The sequence below is a fragment of the Simochromis diagramma genome, unplaced genomic scaffold (assembly GCF_900408965.1).
Source record: "Simochromis diagramma unplaced genomic scaffold, fSimDia1.1 OVJJ01000501.1, whole genome shotgun sequence".
Taxonomy (NCBI): Eukaryota; Metazoa; Chordata; class Actinopteri; order Cichliformes; family Cichlidae; genus Simochromis; species Simochromis diagramma.
Genome location: NW_024387320.1, coordinates 5,410,734 through 5,425,328, shown reverse-complemented (window position 1 = coordinate 5,425,328; position 14,595 = coordinate 5,410,734). Strand labels below are relative to the sequence as shown.

General features: G+C 43.0%; 1 protein-coding gene across 3 annotated transcripts in view; it reads right to left on the bottom strand.

Moving 5' to 3' along the window:
* The window catches only part of dachd (dachshund d), a 93,502-nt gene that overhangs the window by 7,580 nt on the left and 71,327 nt on the right, over positions 1 to 14,595 (bottom strand). For all 3 annotated transcript variants that reach the window (XM_040005334.1, XM_040005333.1, XM_040005332.1), the window contains exons 7-8: positions 2,474 to 2,619; positions 201 to 348 (exon numbers count right to left, since the gene is read on the bottom strand). In XM_040005334.1, the coding sequence (XP_039861268.1) occupies positions 201 to 348; positions 2,474 to 2,619 (294 nt within the window). The remainder of the gene's footprint in view (positions 1 to 200; positions 349 to 2,473; positions 2,620 to 14,595) is intronic.

The window sequence follows — 14,595 nt, the reverse complement described above, 5'->3', positions numbered from 1 at the left end:
CATGGAGAATTGCTTATATACATTCAGGAGCGATCATATCTACATGAGCACAGGCCTGTGAAGTCTGAACATGAGAACACTGTACACAGTTGTGCACAAGCCCACCCACCTGCTCTCACTCTCTCTTACACACACACACACACACACACACACACACACACACACACGGCTGACAGTGCCAGGCAGTCGTCAGGCAGTACCTCTGTTCTTCTGCTCCATGGCGAGCTGCTTCTCCAGAGTCTCCCTGAGCTCCCTCTCTCTGAACAGCTCCATTTTCAGCTCTGTCTTCTCCAGCTGCACCTGCTTCTCCTGAGCCCGCGCATTGTCAATTGCCACTTTGAGCAGGCCCTGCACACACGCACACACATACAGAAACACACACCAATGAATAAATACACAGCGACATATACAGCAAAAAAGGGATGAGTGGGGGGGCAGAGAGAGAATGATGTGGTCTATTTAAGAGCTTCAAGATGAAGTGACAGCAAACCACACTGAAAGTATGTCACAGCAGCTCTTTGTACTGCCCACAGCGCTGAAGCAGAACACAGGGCCAAAAGCTGACTGCTTCTACACGTTTCCTCTCAGTCAGACTGTCACCTGAACTAGCCTCTTACCCATGACGGTGCCTTTTAGTGCAAACTTTTGCTCCACAGCTCTGGATACAGATCTACAAGAGTTTGGGGTAGTTATTTTCTTCTTCTTCTTCTTTGTTTTGTTTTGTTTTTTTAGATACAGAATACTGATGTGAGTGCTGCATATGTCTGACCCCTTTTGGTCAAAACTGTGAAATACAACTGTTGACAGCTTTAACAAGTTAGAGCTAAAGGAAGCAAACGGTGAAGAAAAGGGAAGTTTGTCAGAAAAAGAAGAAAAACAGGAAACACTTGAGATGAATTTGGTTAAGTAGAGGGTAAACGATTACTATGGACAACGCCAGCTTATTCTCTCTCTGCTGTAACTTTACAGACTTACACAGCACAGCGGGGGGTTCATAATACGAACAAAAATGACAAGCAACTCATCATATACTCCTGACTGTCCTGAATTACATGTTGCACAGTTCTGTGCACGTATAGAAGTGGCACTTTCATCACAATTAGTCCCCATCCACATGCAATTATATCCAATGCACTGGGCTATAGCGTACTAATTGTTGATTCCTCTAACCCCAATTTATTCTAAGTTGCTTTATCTTAATTTTCTGCTTGGTTTCATTTTGTTGATTTGTATATAAATATTCAATGCGAAGATCATTATCAAAGATGACTTAGAGGAGTGTTGGGAGCTCGCAGTGGGTTTACTTGTGCCTTTCTAATTACCATGCAGAGCCAAAAGAGAAGCAGGACTCTGGTGCCAACGGTACAAGTGCAACGAGAAGGGCAGCAGCGTACACACATCATTACACTCAGACAGAAGGCAAATACATTCATCTTTCTGACTGAGGGTGTTTGAGTTGCAGCTTAAATGGAGTTCTGAGCAGATAGTGCTTAAGGTCTGCAAACTGTCCATTCAAATCTTCGTGTCATGAAGTTTTCTCGGACAAAGAAATTAGCTCTTACTCTGTAACACTGACTTATAGCATCAGAAGCCTTAATATTGCAGAGAAACTTAAACAGTAGAATATACTGACAGAGATTTTATGAAGAGCTTTAAAGGTACAATAAGAAATGTTTTGAGGTTATTTATGTACATCGCCTTTCTGCCTGTAGCTAGACCTGCCACGTACATAGTACACTTTATAAGTTACTTTTAATTTAAAGATGACAAATTGCTCTTTCAAACTTTATATGACCACTTAACATTTTTACATTTGTATTTTCATCATTTTTTAAAATTTGTTCTCACTTCTTCACTTCATAATCATTCTTCGCCTCATCTCCTGAACTGTGAAATGTGCTTATTTATTCCTAATATTGTTGCACTTATTACTGTCCTGAAACCCTCCTGTCTCCGGACACCTGACAACAAGCCGGCTAAACAACAACAGCAGGTTATAAGCTAACACTGTGGTACGGCGGTCACTGTAGCTAGGATTATGAACTTGAATTGGGAGGGATAAAACAATATTCAGTTGACTGCAATCTGCTGACATCTAGTGGTGACATTTTACGCACTGTACCTTTAAAAATCTATACGAATTTCACATCCTTAATATGCTTGTCCCAGGCACATAGCTCTAGCTGTGAACATAGAAGCTCCACCCACCTACTGTTCAGTTTGCAAGGGCCAGCCAACCAGAAAAACTTTCTTAAAGGCAGTGAGGGTGAACTGTGGAATTCAACTAAGGCCCGCGACGAGATACAGTAAGTAAGGCTTAAAAAAAACTATAAATCCCGCAAAGCTGATCTAGTAGGGTGCAGCTGGAAACCTTTCCAGACTTTTTTTAAGTCTGACCACGTAGAGGCCCTCATATCTGAGGTCAAAGGTTCAACGCAAAGTTTACTACAAGAACACGAGTGAGCAACAATACCTGTATGTTGGTAAGGAGAGTCTCTATTGATGACAGGCCGTCTGGGAAGAGAAAAGGTGAAGGGAATCCCGGAGGCAGGGTCTGTCCAGCCAGTGACAACCGCTCGTAGCTATCTCTTGCTGTTGGGGTGCACATTGGGTTGTCCTCTGCAAAGAAAAACAGTAACAACAAAGACTGATTGATGATTACTAAAAGTTGCTCCACTTGAAAGTAAGTGGTCAGATATGTAAGCAGCTTTTTTGTTGGTAAGCTAATACATATTGATCCTGAATCAAGTTGACCAGCAGCAATGGCTGGGCCTGTATTGATCTCTAGGAGCCAATCCCAGCTATCCTTTCCACTCAGAAATATAGTGGACAGATTGCTCCCTTGGACATTCCTTCATATTTTTTTGCCTCTTCTCTCAGCCTGAATGGTGGAGTTGAACAATATCAACCAGGACATAAATCCAGCTTCCCCCATTTAAGAGATGTCATGTGGACTCCAAAAAATAAGAAGCAGGCCAGCAGTTTGACCCCAGCGGCTTGGGCTTCCTTTATGTATGCACGCATGGGTGACTGTCAAACTTAAGATGACATCATCCTCCATTCATCACCGGCAGAAGGGTAGGGCCCTGCCATCTGCTGTCCAGCCTCTCCACCGGGCCTCAGAGGAGGAAGGAGGAGCTTTAGAGGGAGGGGAGAGAAAGCAGGAGGCAGAGCGGCAGAAACACGTACAGCCTGGTCAAACTAAAACAGTATGTCAGACAGTGCCGTTTGCTGCCCCATCAGATCTGACACATGTTTTTGCCCAGTGAGCTTTTTATCAAGCCAGGAATTTCTAATTGTTACCATCTTGCAGAGAGACACTTTATTAAACACATCCAAGTCTAAAAAGGTCTCCACAGGAAGCCTGCGCCATCAGCTGTTTAATTGTTAATTTAATGAAAGGGGGGAAAAGTTTTATTTGTAATGTGGAACCCTGGCTGTGTTGTGCACAGCACCTCTCTGCTCTCATCCAGTATTCATATCTGTTTATGTGGCAGGCTGAATCTTGAACAAACAGCGAGCGGAGCTGAACAGCCCTGCCTCTCCCTCCCATCAATATTCACCAACGCCAGCCAAGTGCTGGGAACAGCTGGTCTTACATTAATTAGTTTAAAGTATTTATTTCACCCATCCTCAGAGCAGATTGAGCAAAAACATTGGAGATTATTTCAAGCATCTGCAAATGCCCTGGAAACATCTCACCGCCAAAAGTCGAGTGTTAGGATTCACAGTTTAGGTTTGTAATTTGGAGATCTTTTTTTCCCCTTCTCCCCCCTTCTCTTCCTGAGTGGGGAAGATTGTGAAATATGCACCGCTGGTCCGTGGAGAGAGTAAACAACCTTTCTCCTTTTTCAGATGGAGTTCACTCCTGTTGATTAATTAGAATGGATGGTTGCCTAATGGATTAAAATTTGTTTATAATTTGACTTCATAAAAATAATGAATTGCCTACTTTTAAGAAGCCACTCCTGCGGTAATTTATTTTGTTTGGTGCAATCCTGTCTGCATTCCGAGGTGGGCGTCTGGGTTGAGATATAAAATGCACCCTCCCTTATACAGTGGCACGACATGAAAGTCCCATTTTATCTCAATAAAGTAACTAATCAAAGATCAAAAGCATTACAGTTGGCTCCAGCTCAGGTTGATATAGATGTATTGCGTGCATTATATGCATGCATCACCCACCTCCAATAAAATCTCCATAACAACTAGAGACGTTAGTAGACCTCGGGGAAAGGTCTGCTGTTGTAGCTTTGTAATTGATTTGTACTGTAGGCACTTTGTCCCTTATTTAGTGTTGGCATTAATCATAAATCATTGCTTTAACAAACTCCGGCTTCCCACTCAGCAGGCCTCCCCTCCAACACAATGTTGGATCACAGAGAATATTTGATGGCTTTGTTGCAGGGGAAACAACCTGTCATGCTCTGGGAAAAGCAAACAGCGTGTTTTGTTCGACAGACTCAAACTACCGTACAGCACCTCTTGTCAAATAACATTTCCACCAGGAGCTGCACATAAATAGTGGCATTTTCACAAAAAAAAAAAAAAAAAAAAGGTGGGGGATTTGGGGGATCTAATAAGTGGCTAATTTCATCAATATAATCAAAAGTGGCTTAATGAAACTCAAATGTAAATTCCAATGAACACGATGTAAATCCGCTGGTTTCCTCTGCTTCCAGTGTTAAAGCGCCCCCAACTCCCCCACCCACCCACCCAACATTTCTCTCTGTGCCTGGCTGCAAATGCTGGCACGTGTTTGCATGTTTATTTCTCACCATCGCTCCAGAATCATTGACTTCAACTTAATTACAGCGACAGGCGTTGGAGTGATGGGGGCCGGTGGAATGGAGTACTCTGTTTCCAGGTGATATTTCTGCACTAGCAAGGCTGCCAACAGCAGCTGTGACAGCCTCTTGTGCTTACCGTACGGTAAAGGTACAGTTAAGGCCCCCCGACTATGAAATACTGTGTGGAAAAACACTCGCAGGTCACCCCTGTCACAAATAACATTTCATGCACAACTGTTTCGGTGGATAATAGGAGCCACAAATAAAAATGGGACGCTGTAAATACAATGCATTCTGAATGAAATGCCATAATTTAAAACAACGTGTCCCCCCCACCACCGCCGCTGCCACCCTCCTCCCCTCTCCATCCTCCTCCTCCACCCTGTTCTCAATAGCTGCAGAGGGAGTCCTTGACAGTGTGCTAGCAATGATGAATCACCTATCCAGTTAATTTTCTCACTCCTCATGTGTTGTGCTGCTAAAACAGGGGCCCAGGAATTGACTTGACAAACTATGAATGTAAAAAATATCACTTGGAGGGATCTGGGCTTATCTCCAATTTACATGTTATTAGATTTGTGTTGCAAGCAGCACTTGGACCTCGCAAAACTGAAGCAAAAAAGATGGGGCACATGATAACCAGAGATAAAACATGTCTAAAACTCACTTGAAAGCCTTTGAAACATTTGATGGAAAGTCGCAGGGAGTGGAGGGAAGCAGAGGAAACTGGCCTGATTTAAAATGTGACAGACACACATTGCAATCTGTGGTAAATCTAGAAGAAACCTTGGGAAATTTAGCTGCAATCTCTGGATAAATAGCTGTAATTGACCTTGGGAGTTGAAAATGTGCCATATGTTTCTGGTTCCTGTGTTTGAAACTGGGTCCCTCAGGACATTTCAGCTGAGTACTCACACGAAGGCAAGCGTGAGCAGGAGGAGAGGAAGATACGGGGGGGAAAAAAAGACACACAAAAAGAGTGAGCGAGAAAGAGGACAGAAGGATGCCGGCAACAGAGAGATAGATGTTTGAAGACGGAAGACGGATGGATAGATAGGTGAGGCACGGTCTGAGGTAGAGGAGGCTGCAACAGAAGAATGAAAGAGTGACAGAGACGTAGAGAGATAGTAGAGAGAGGGAAAGAGAGAGGGAGAGCAGAGGTACATTTGGCTGGCCAGTCAGTGTGATATATTGACAGGTGAAGCCTTTGTCCTTGCAAACCTGTGTTCCTCCCAGCAGGAGAACTGAATGCTAAACCTGGAGGTTGTCAGCGCAGGAAACACAAAGCAAGGCAATGCTTTTTCACTGCACAATTACATTTGATTTGACCTGCCAGGGCTGCGGAGAAAACCAGCCTCCTTCAAATGGAGTAGTTATGACCTCTCGGACAGCCATTAGCAGCAAACACAGCATTATTCAAGCTGCACTTAAAGCGCTAGGTTCGGAAAAATCTTGTCAAGGGAAATATCTGTCTTCTCGTACGAACGTGGCGATGCAGAGCTGGGCAAAAAAAAAAAGAAAAAAAAAGAAGTTGCATGCAATTTGAGCACTTGAAAAAAACATGAGCCTTAGCTGATCTTGCACATGATGTCTGCACTCTGGAGGAAAGGAAAAAAGAAGAAAAGTCAGCTGTAACTGCGAGAGTTTTAAACAGGTAGCGTAGCATGTCATATGCTGATTCTAACAACTGTAACCTCTGCAAATGCGATAAAAGCAGGTTTCATTTCCTCGCAGAATAAAATATGTACACGATAGCTTGCGATCAGGAAGATTTGGATGGCTCGCAAGCATGCTCGTCCTAAGCAAAGTGTTTGACGAGCCATACAGGACAAATTCTTTCGGAAGACTATCCCTTGCATATGCCGCGCATATGTGTGTGTGACACGCCGTATATGCTGCGAGGAAAGAGGAAAGGCTCACATGCTCGGATGTATGCAAAACTCTCAAGCGGACATACACATTCATTACACGCACGCACGGCACACACACTTAATGTGCCCTCATCACATTTAAGCTAATTTCCTTTTCATCACGGAGAGAGGAAAATGAGTGTTTGCCCCATCCCTGCTGGGGGACAAAGTCAAGAGCCCCGGTCGGTTTGGGCTAGATTAACAGGTAACATTTGGCTCCCACTCTCTTATCACAGCATGAAAATCAAACCGCGTGTTTTTCCTCCGTCGCTCTCTCTCCCCTCCCTAATGTTCCCTTCACTTAGAGATGAAATCGCTTGCTGCACAAACCCATTTGGAGAGAGGAGAGAAGGTGAGTGGGATAATCAGGCTGGCCACTGGGCCGTGTTTCCTAAATGCTCTCCAAAACATTACTGTGCACAGGCATAAAATTAGCACCGGGACCTTAAAATGTTGACATTTAGCATGACTTTTTGGAGAGTGACACCCTCATATTTTCTTGTAGGATATCATTAAATTTCAACTGCCCTATGGCTGTGCCTTTCCATTAATAACCAATTCAGTGTGTCACTTCTCCCTCTCTCGCTTTCTCTCCCCCCTCTCTCTCTCCCGCTCGCTCGTGCCACCTTTTTAAAGTAATGAGTCCATTGCTTTGCTTTAATAAATTGAATCGTATTCTCAAGGCCATATGAAGATAGAGCCACAGATGGACAGGCTGCATGGAGGAAATAACCATAAATCCTTTACTGTCACAGAGGCGGTCTGAGGTGACAAAAGAAGAAGATCGCAACCCTCGATTGGGATCGCGCCGAGATTACAAAAGACACAGTCAAAGGTTGATTCTGTCTGTTAAAACTGTGTTCTCCTAGCAGGGACAAATATACCCAATGACGCTCTCGTCGCTGATGCCGGCTTGTGGTCAAACGTAAGAAACAACACAAGGATCAGAATACTGACAGGTGCTTGTCCCAAAATGTTTTGGAGGGTACGCTGTGCATAATGGCACAGATTACACTGTTATGGTGCAGTTAAGGGAGATTTTGTCCTTTGTTTAACTGTTAGCTTGGAGAAGGAAGGGGAGGGGGAAAAAACAGGGAGAGAGAGAAATGGAAACAGCGAGAGCAAGAGGCAAGGGAGCAGGATCTGTGTTGACTTCCATTCAGGAGGAAGATATCTTGTCTTTTTATGCGGCCCATGTCATATTTATTGCATAAAGGTCAGAGTGTTCATTTGTTCAAAGTCAGCGTTTTCCCTCTCTCCTCTCCTCCATGTAATAAATGCAGGGGCTATGTCATTATCGGACCTCTGAGGATTACAGGCTTGGCTGACTGTGATGACTGCATAAAAGCATACAGGACTTTTGTTTCTGCCAGCGCACAGCTTCAAATGAGCTCTTAAAGAGAACAGTAGCGGAGGCAAAATGGCATTTTGTAGAGAGAGACGATCGCAGTTCGGATGGACGAAAGGGGAAAGGAGCGAGTTGGTTAAGGCGAAAGATTGAGGGGCTAAAATCCTCGCTCTTGGTTTTAAGTCAGGCCAGTGGTGGCGGAGCAAAATAAACTTGTGGCTCAGAAAGGGAAATGACAGGAGGGGGGCTGACTTGAGACTTGAATAGATTTCTGTAATTCACCTATCGACTCTGAGCCCAAACTGTCAAGAAGATAATGCTTGGAGAAGGACATCACTGCGAGCAGCTTTGAAGGTGTTTAAACTGTCTTTGCATATTGACCTCTATTGTCCGGGCCCATTTATTAACAGAAGAATCCCAGAGATTAAACTGGCCTCAGCTATCGATTGGCTATTTTGCCCAAATCATTCACATTTCAGAGGGGGGATCATTTGTACTGTACACCCCGCTAAGCTGCCTGACCCACTAATCATCAAGCCATTTATTTCTCTCACTCTTTGTTTAGTTCTCCTTTGTTTGGCATTTATTAATTCATTAGAGCAACTTCTCATGCAGCTTAACTTAGACGGTGACTGGGGAGTCCTGTTTCCAGCCGATAGCAACTTACATTCCAGCAAAATATGCCACCGAATATGCGCCCGACATCACAATACAGATGCCAATTACATATTGATAATTAAGCATTCAAACAAACAAACAGAGAGGAAATCCCCCCTAATCACCAGGTTTTAATAGAACAAGTATTAGCTTGGCGTGGTTGGCCAGATAGCCTGCTGCTAGATCAGAGCTTTGCTGGGTTTGGGAGGAAGGGGTGGGGTAGGGTGGGGAAGCGGAGGAGGGGTAGTGGGAGGGGGGGAGACACATTGGTGTCATTGCCTGGCATTGCAATCCTACAGGGAGAGGCTCTGCCGTTCTGCCGCTACTGCTGAATGACTGTCGACGACAGCTGGCACTAATCCAGACTGGATACACTGAGCTGCTTTTCTTTTCTTTTTCTTTTTTTTCCCCTTCTCTTTTTAAATGAAGATGAAAGAACAAAAGAGAAAATGGGAAAATGTAAACTTTTAAAGAGGGCCTTGCTTAGGAGCACTTGCTCCGCGGCTGCCTGGTGAGGAAGCGGCAAAAAACTGATGCAAATCCATTAGCGGTCCTGTTTTCACAGTAATAAAAATACTTAAGGGGTTTTAATAGGAGCGACGTGTTAAACGTGTGGAAATCTGTTTTGATAACATTATTCATAACAGTGGCTTTGCGCTGTGTGAATTAATAACACTTCATTTACAGACGGAAGAAAGCTGGCATGGTATTTCCAGTTAAAGAGATTAATTTTTAAAGACCTAATTGACAGGCTGGGGTTAGGCAGGATAAGCAACAGACTATAAGGCTGCAGCTGCAAAGTCAAGGTGACTGGAATACTCAGAGAAAGGCTTTCAAAAAGCAGAATAGAGAGGGAGGGAGTGAAGAGAATTAGTCCTCGAGCACTTTTCCCTCCGCCCCCCATTCTTCCTCTCTTTATTAGGAATGATTTACTTTCTCAGTGAAAGGATATAAAAGCTCAAGTATAGCGGCGTAATTATCGCCGAGTGAAAATTTAAAGGTTTGACTCACAATGTCCTCAAGTCTGCGAGCAGACTGCCAGACGATAAGAGTGACTGTGTTGAACACTCGGCATCCAATCGGTTGTGCTTTATGGGCTTTGCCAAGGAAGAGCACACAAACAGCACTCAGCTCTGCAAGTCTGTAAACATGATGGACTGTGGCAAACTACTAGGGCTGGTGTTTACCTTGGCAGAGCCTGGCCTTGGCATGTTGGTAGCATCGCTTAATTACTGTTTACATGTAAATATTAAATTATACAAACAACCCCACAGAATGTCTCGGAAAGCGCAGAAACACACATTCAGGGTCAACCTTATCTGTCTGCAACAGTTGCCGCTACGATAGGCATTGTTTTGAATCGCAAATTTTCTGCATTGTACATAATCTTCATAATTGTTTAGTGCTGTTGTCCAAGGGCATTCAGGTAAATATGTTCCCATAATCTGCATAATAGCAGATGCTCAGATATGTAAAACGCACCTTGTGTTCTCAGAAAGAAAAAAAAAAAGACGGGGTTATTGTTCAACAACAACAGTTTCATCAGGATAAAGAAGCGTGAGCATTAACGTCTCCAGTCAAGACAGATAGATGATTGCTTTGATTACGGGGCCCTGCTTTCCTGACGGTCCTGAGCAGCATATATAGTAAAGCACTGGTGCCTACTGTGCATCTCTAGTATGGCTGAGTAAAGCACTTGTTCATTTGCAGTGAAGGGTAACATGAAACAGGCCTGAGCCTTCTGATGGACAGGGAGATTTCACCTTCGCCAGTGAATGATAATGCATTATTAAATTTGCCTCTCTGCTCACTAGATACACTTAGCTGACCACAGCATATTTATCTCCCCATCCGAGGCTCACGTCTTGGCAGGAGAAAGCATTCTGTCACTTTTGAGGCATTTCAAAGATTAAAAAGAACCTCTCTCTTTTCAACGTTCCTAAAAGCATCCCCACCCACCCCCCTCCTTTTTTCAGTGAAATGTGATTAGCAGGAGATGGTGTCACGCAATGGAACATTCATGAGAGGGGAGAACAAATATCCAAATGAACTCCCATGTCCTCGAGGAATAGCCCCTCTCTGCACCATCAGCAATCTCTCTCTCACACGGGCTGAGGAAATTTGATTGATCCTCTATTGAATTATTTTTTTGCACTCTTTCATTTCAACAGGACGCACTGACAAGTTGTTTGATCATAAAGCATTATTGTCTGCCAAGTCACATTTCAGGGCTGTGATGGCTAATGATCTTGCCTCCTGACTTAGGGAAAGTCAGGTAGTCAGCATGTGTTTGAAGCTCGCGATTCCAAGGACATCGGGAGGTACTGAGCAAAACACTATACATTAAAAGTCAGGGAGATGAGAGGGAAGGAGCTCGAACTTTTAATGATACTGTACGGCGATACCATCGGTGTCAGTGGAATATTTACGAAAAGAGCACAAAACTGACGCCGAAACTTTTGCCTGACCCAGAGTCCCCCGCCTGCCTTTTTATCATTGCAAATGCTTATGCAAAGAAGGAGCAGAACAAAGACTACAAAGGCTAGAAATCACTCTTTTGTCTTTTTTCATCTTTTTTTTTTCTAAACTACGTTCCCCTTTCTCTCGCTCGCTCTCTGTACACGAACCCATGAGCGTCCACAGGTCCTTGGCCAAAGCAGCTGTATGGAAACAGACTGTGATGCTCATACCTGCTCGGTTTGATCTTTGAGAGTGCGAGCTGGGGCTGCGGACAGTGCGCCTAAGCAGCGTCCTGACAAACAAAAGGCGAGACAAATCAACTTTGTCCATTGTGGTCACACCAGTGCACGGTGCATCGCCGACTGCTCGAATGATAGCAGGTATAGGAGAGGATGCACCACCTAGGTGACATAATGCACCACAGGCTTCCATTTATGCTTGAGAGGAGATTAGGAGCACATCTCCTGTTGTGTCAACAAGTATACATAACATTCACCAGTGAAGTGCCAATATCATATTACTAATGATTCAGCCGCTTTTAAAATATGGTTTACAGAATCGCCTTACATACTGTACTTGCCTCTGCACGTCTTGTCAGGCATTTTAGCTCGGTGCAAAAGAGATGTGGCATGTTTACCTGCACTTGGGGGTGGGGGTTAGAGCTGTTGATGGGAAATTGCTTAAACTGCCACATGTTTTTTTTCTTCTTTTCTTTTCTTCTTTCTTTTTTTTTTTTTAAACTGAAAACTCTTCAACATACATACTGTACATATGGCTTGTGTTTCAAACACCTTTTCCCCAAGGAAATAAAATGATAGCCAGTGTTTGATGTCCAAAGTAAGTTTACAGCCAAAAGGCTTCTGTACCTTTCAAATTTCCCCTTGTTTGTCAGCTACCTGCTGTTTCACGAGACAGAGGCTTGTCGGAAGCTATCGCCGCAGACTTTCTGTTTGAAGCAATTCAATTAGTCACATGTGAGATAACACTTAGCTTTCTACTAGCCTTTTTATTTTTTCTCCCCCCCAACGTATCGACTAATCTCTTTCTTTTTTTTCCCCCTCTTCTTTGGCAAAATTTGGACAAAAAATAATCACGTTCAAACAACAGCAAAAAAAAGCCCTACCATCTGGTTGCGCTGCACTTGGTGACACAACTTTGGGAAGTGTCTGTTTTATACGACAACAAACAGCCTTTGTCCTTCATCACCAGAGATGACATGAAAAAGATGAGGCACGTTCATAGGATGTGAGTGCTGAGGCATTATAGGGGCTGTCTCTGAGGTGTCTGACTGTTTAAATAGTCTCCATATGAGCCGGGGCACTGCATCCGTCCTCTGCAGCCAACCTGCTCCCCTTCTTAGAGTGCATTGCAAGAGATTAATTTAATGCTCTGCCAGGATCATAAAGATCAAACAAGTGGAGAGATATCATTAAACCATTGGAATGTTATCTCATTTATCTAAACAAACTGATGCGATGAACGGCCTAATTAAAAAGCTCGCCATAAACAAAGCTTCGGATGGGGAGGCCTCTCCCCTCTTTAACAATGGAACACATTTATTTTATTAATCCAATGCATCGTGTATCATATCATTACAGTTCAATATATCTATCATTAATTTTATTCCCTTCACTTAAAGCTTTTATTGGAATTACTTTGGTTATTAGTTGGTTCTAATGTATTGGTTACCTCTGTATTTGGCTGCTACAATCTCTCTTATCTCGCTGCATAAACCTGTGCATGTTATTCAAATTGCCTCATTTATTATGATAGCTTCCTCATGTAAATTGTGCTGACTGCTCGCCCTTGCACAGTCCTCATTAGACTAATGAAAACCTTCAAACGAAAAAACTAAACAACCTGCCAAATAAAGGTCTGGGGTTATTATGAAAATTACAACTGTGGGAGCCGGGAGAAGCTCTCTTCATTAATTCATGCTCAGCAAATTGGTAACTAATTTAGTTGCACTCCTCTGCATTAATGGGTTATTTTATAAAAATGTTTTCCACAGCCCGAGACCTCTGGTGCACACACTGAAGAGCTCAGAATCCTAATCAAGTCCAGTGACATATTAGGAATTGACAATCTCAAAGATAATACAGCGTGTGTTTGCTAGTAGATGTGCGCGGGTCAACTAGTTAGAACTGCCGCGGATTGCTCGGTCATTTGCTTTCTCCTCTAATATTGTGAAGAAATTAGAGTCATTTGTGTTGATTATCTGAGTGTGGAGGAGGCACTTCAGCTGAGAAGGAAGATTTCTGCTGCTGAGGAAACATTCAGTTGATTTATGTGTGCGGATCCTCGGTTAAACCCTCGTTCTTTGTTTGCGTTACCCCGTTAGTGCAAATCTCTCCTTGTTTCACATACGAACACGCACGCACACACACACATATGCTCGCACACGTGCAGTTAGACGGTCTGTGACCCATAAATTCAGCTCATGATCCTGCTAATTATTACTATTCACTGCTTCACACCCTGTGAGTGAAGGTCTAACACTGATCTTCACGTCAGCCTAGCCAACAGGGAACATACAGCCGAATGATTTCCATAGTGGTTTTATTATCATTATCAACTTCACCCCACCCTGCATCACCCAGCACAGCTCCGCTAAAACCAACAGAGAATACTGAAATCTATTATTTGCTTCATTTTGTATTTAATCTGCCATGCTTAGTAGATTTCTATCTGCTTCTTTTCTCATATACCTCTTCTTCGTAATTCTCATCAACAACATCGTAATAAATTTATAAAAGCAATTAATAGCGTAAAGGCTAATCAGCTAATTCTGCATTTTATTTTGGTAGGAAAGATTAAAAACAATTGATAATTGTGGCAACAAATATCATATCTAAAAATAAATAATTAAGTAAAATAACTGAGATGCAAAATCTGTGTGGAAATCAGACCTAGCTGACATTTAGTTGCACTATTAAATGTTTTTGTAGTTAATTAAGAGAACTCCAGGGGTGTTATTAAATCGCAGCATGTGCATTACAGGGGGCTGATATGATGTTGCAAATGTAAAACGTCCAAAGCCAGGTAAAGACACTTTCAAAGAGATCCAACAAGCAAAACACATGTGTGCAGTTAACCTATTTCTATGTGCCTGTGCAACAATGCGCACTAAACAGAGACATGAAGCCATAGAAGCAGCAGCACAGTCTGACATCATGACAAATGAAGGGCAGGAACAATCTTTAAATTAAAGGTTTAACATTTCTCAATTTTATTGCCAATATTCAAGGACTCAAATGGACTTTTAGGGCCCTTTTCATAAAGCTCTAGAAATATAACATTTTTCTTTTGATAATGGCATGCAGACTTTTCCCTTGTGGATTATAAGTTTCTTTAGAAATCTGTGCAACGATGACAGTTGTAATGCTGGCAAATGTTGCTGCTGGTACAAAAAGTAAATCTGAGTTTATGA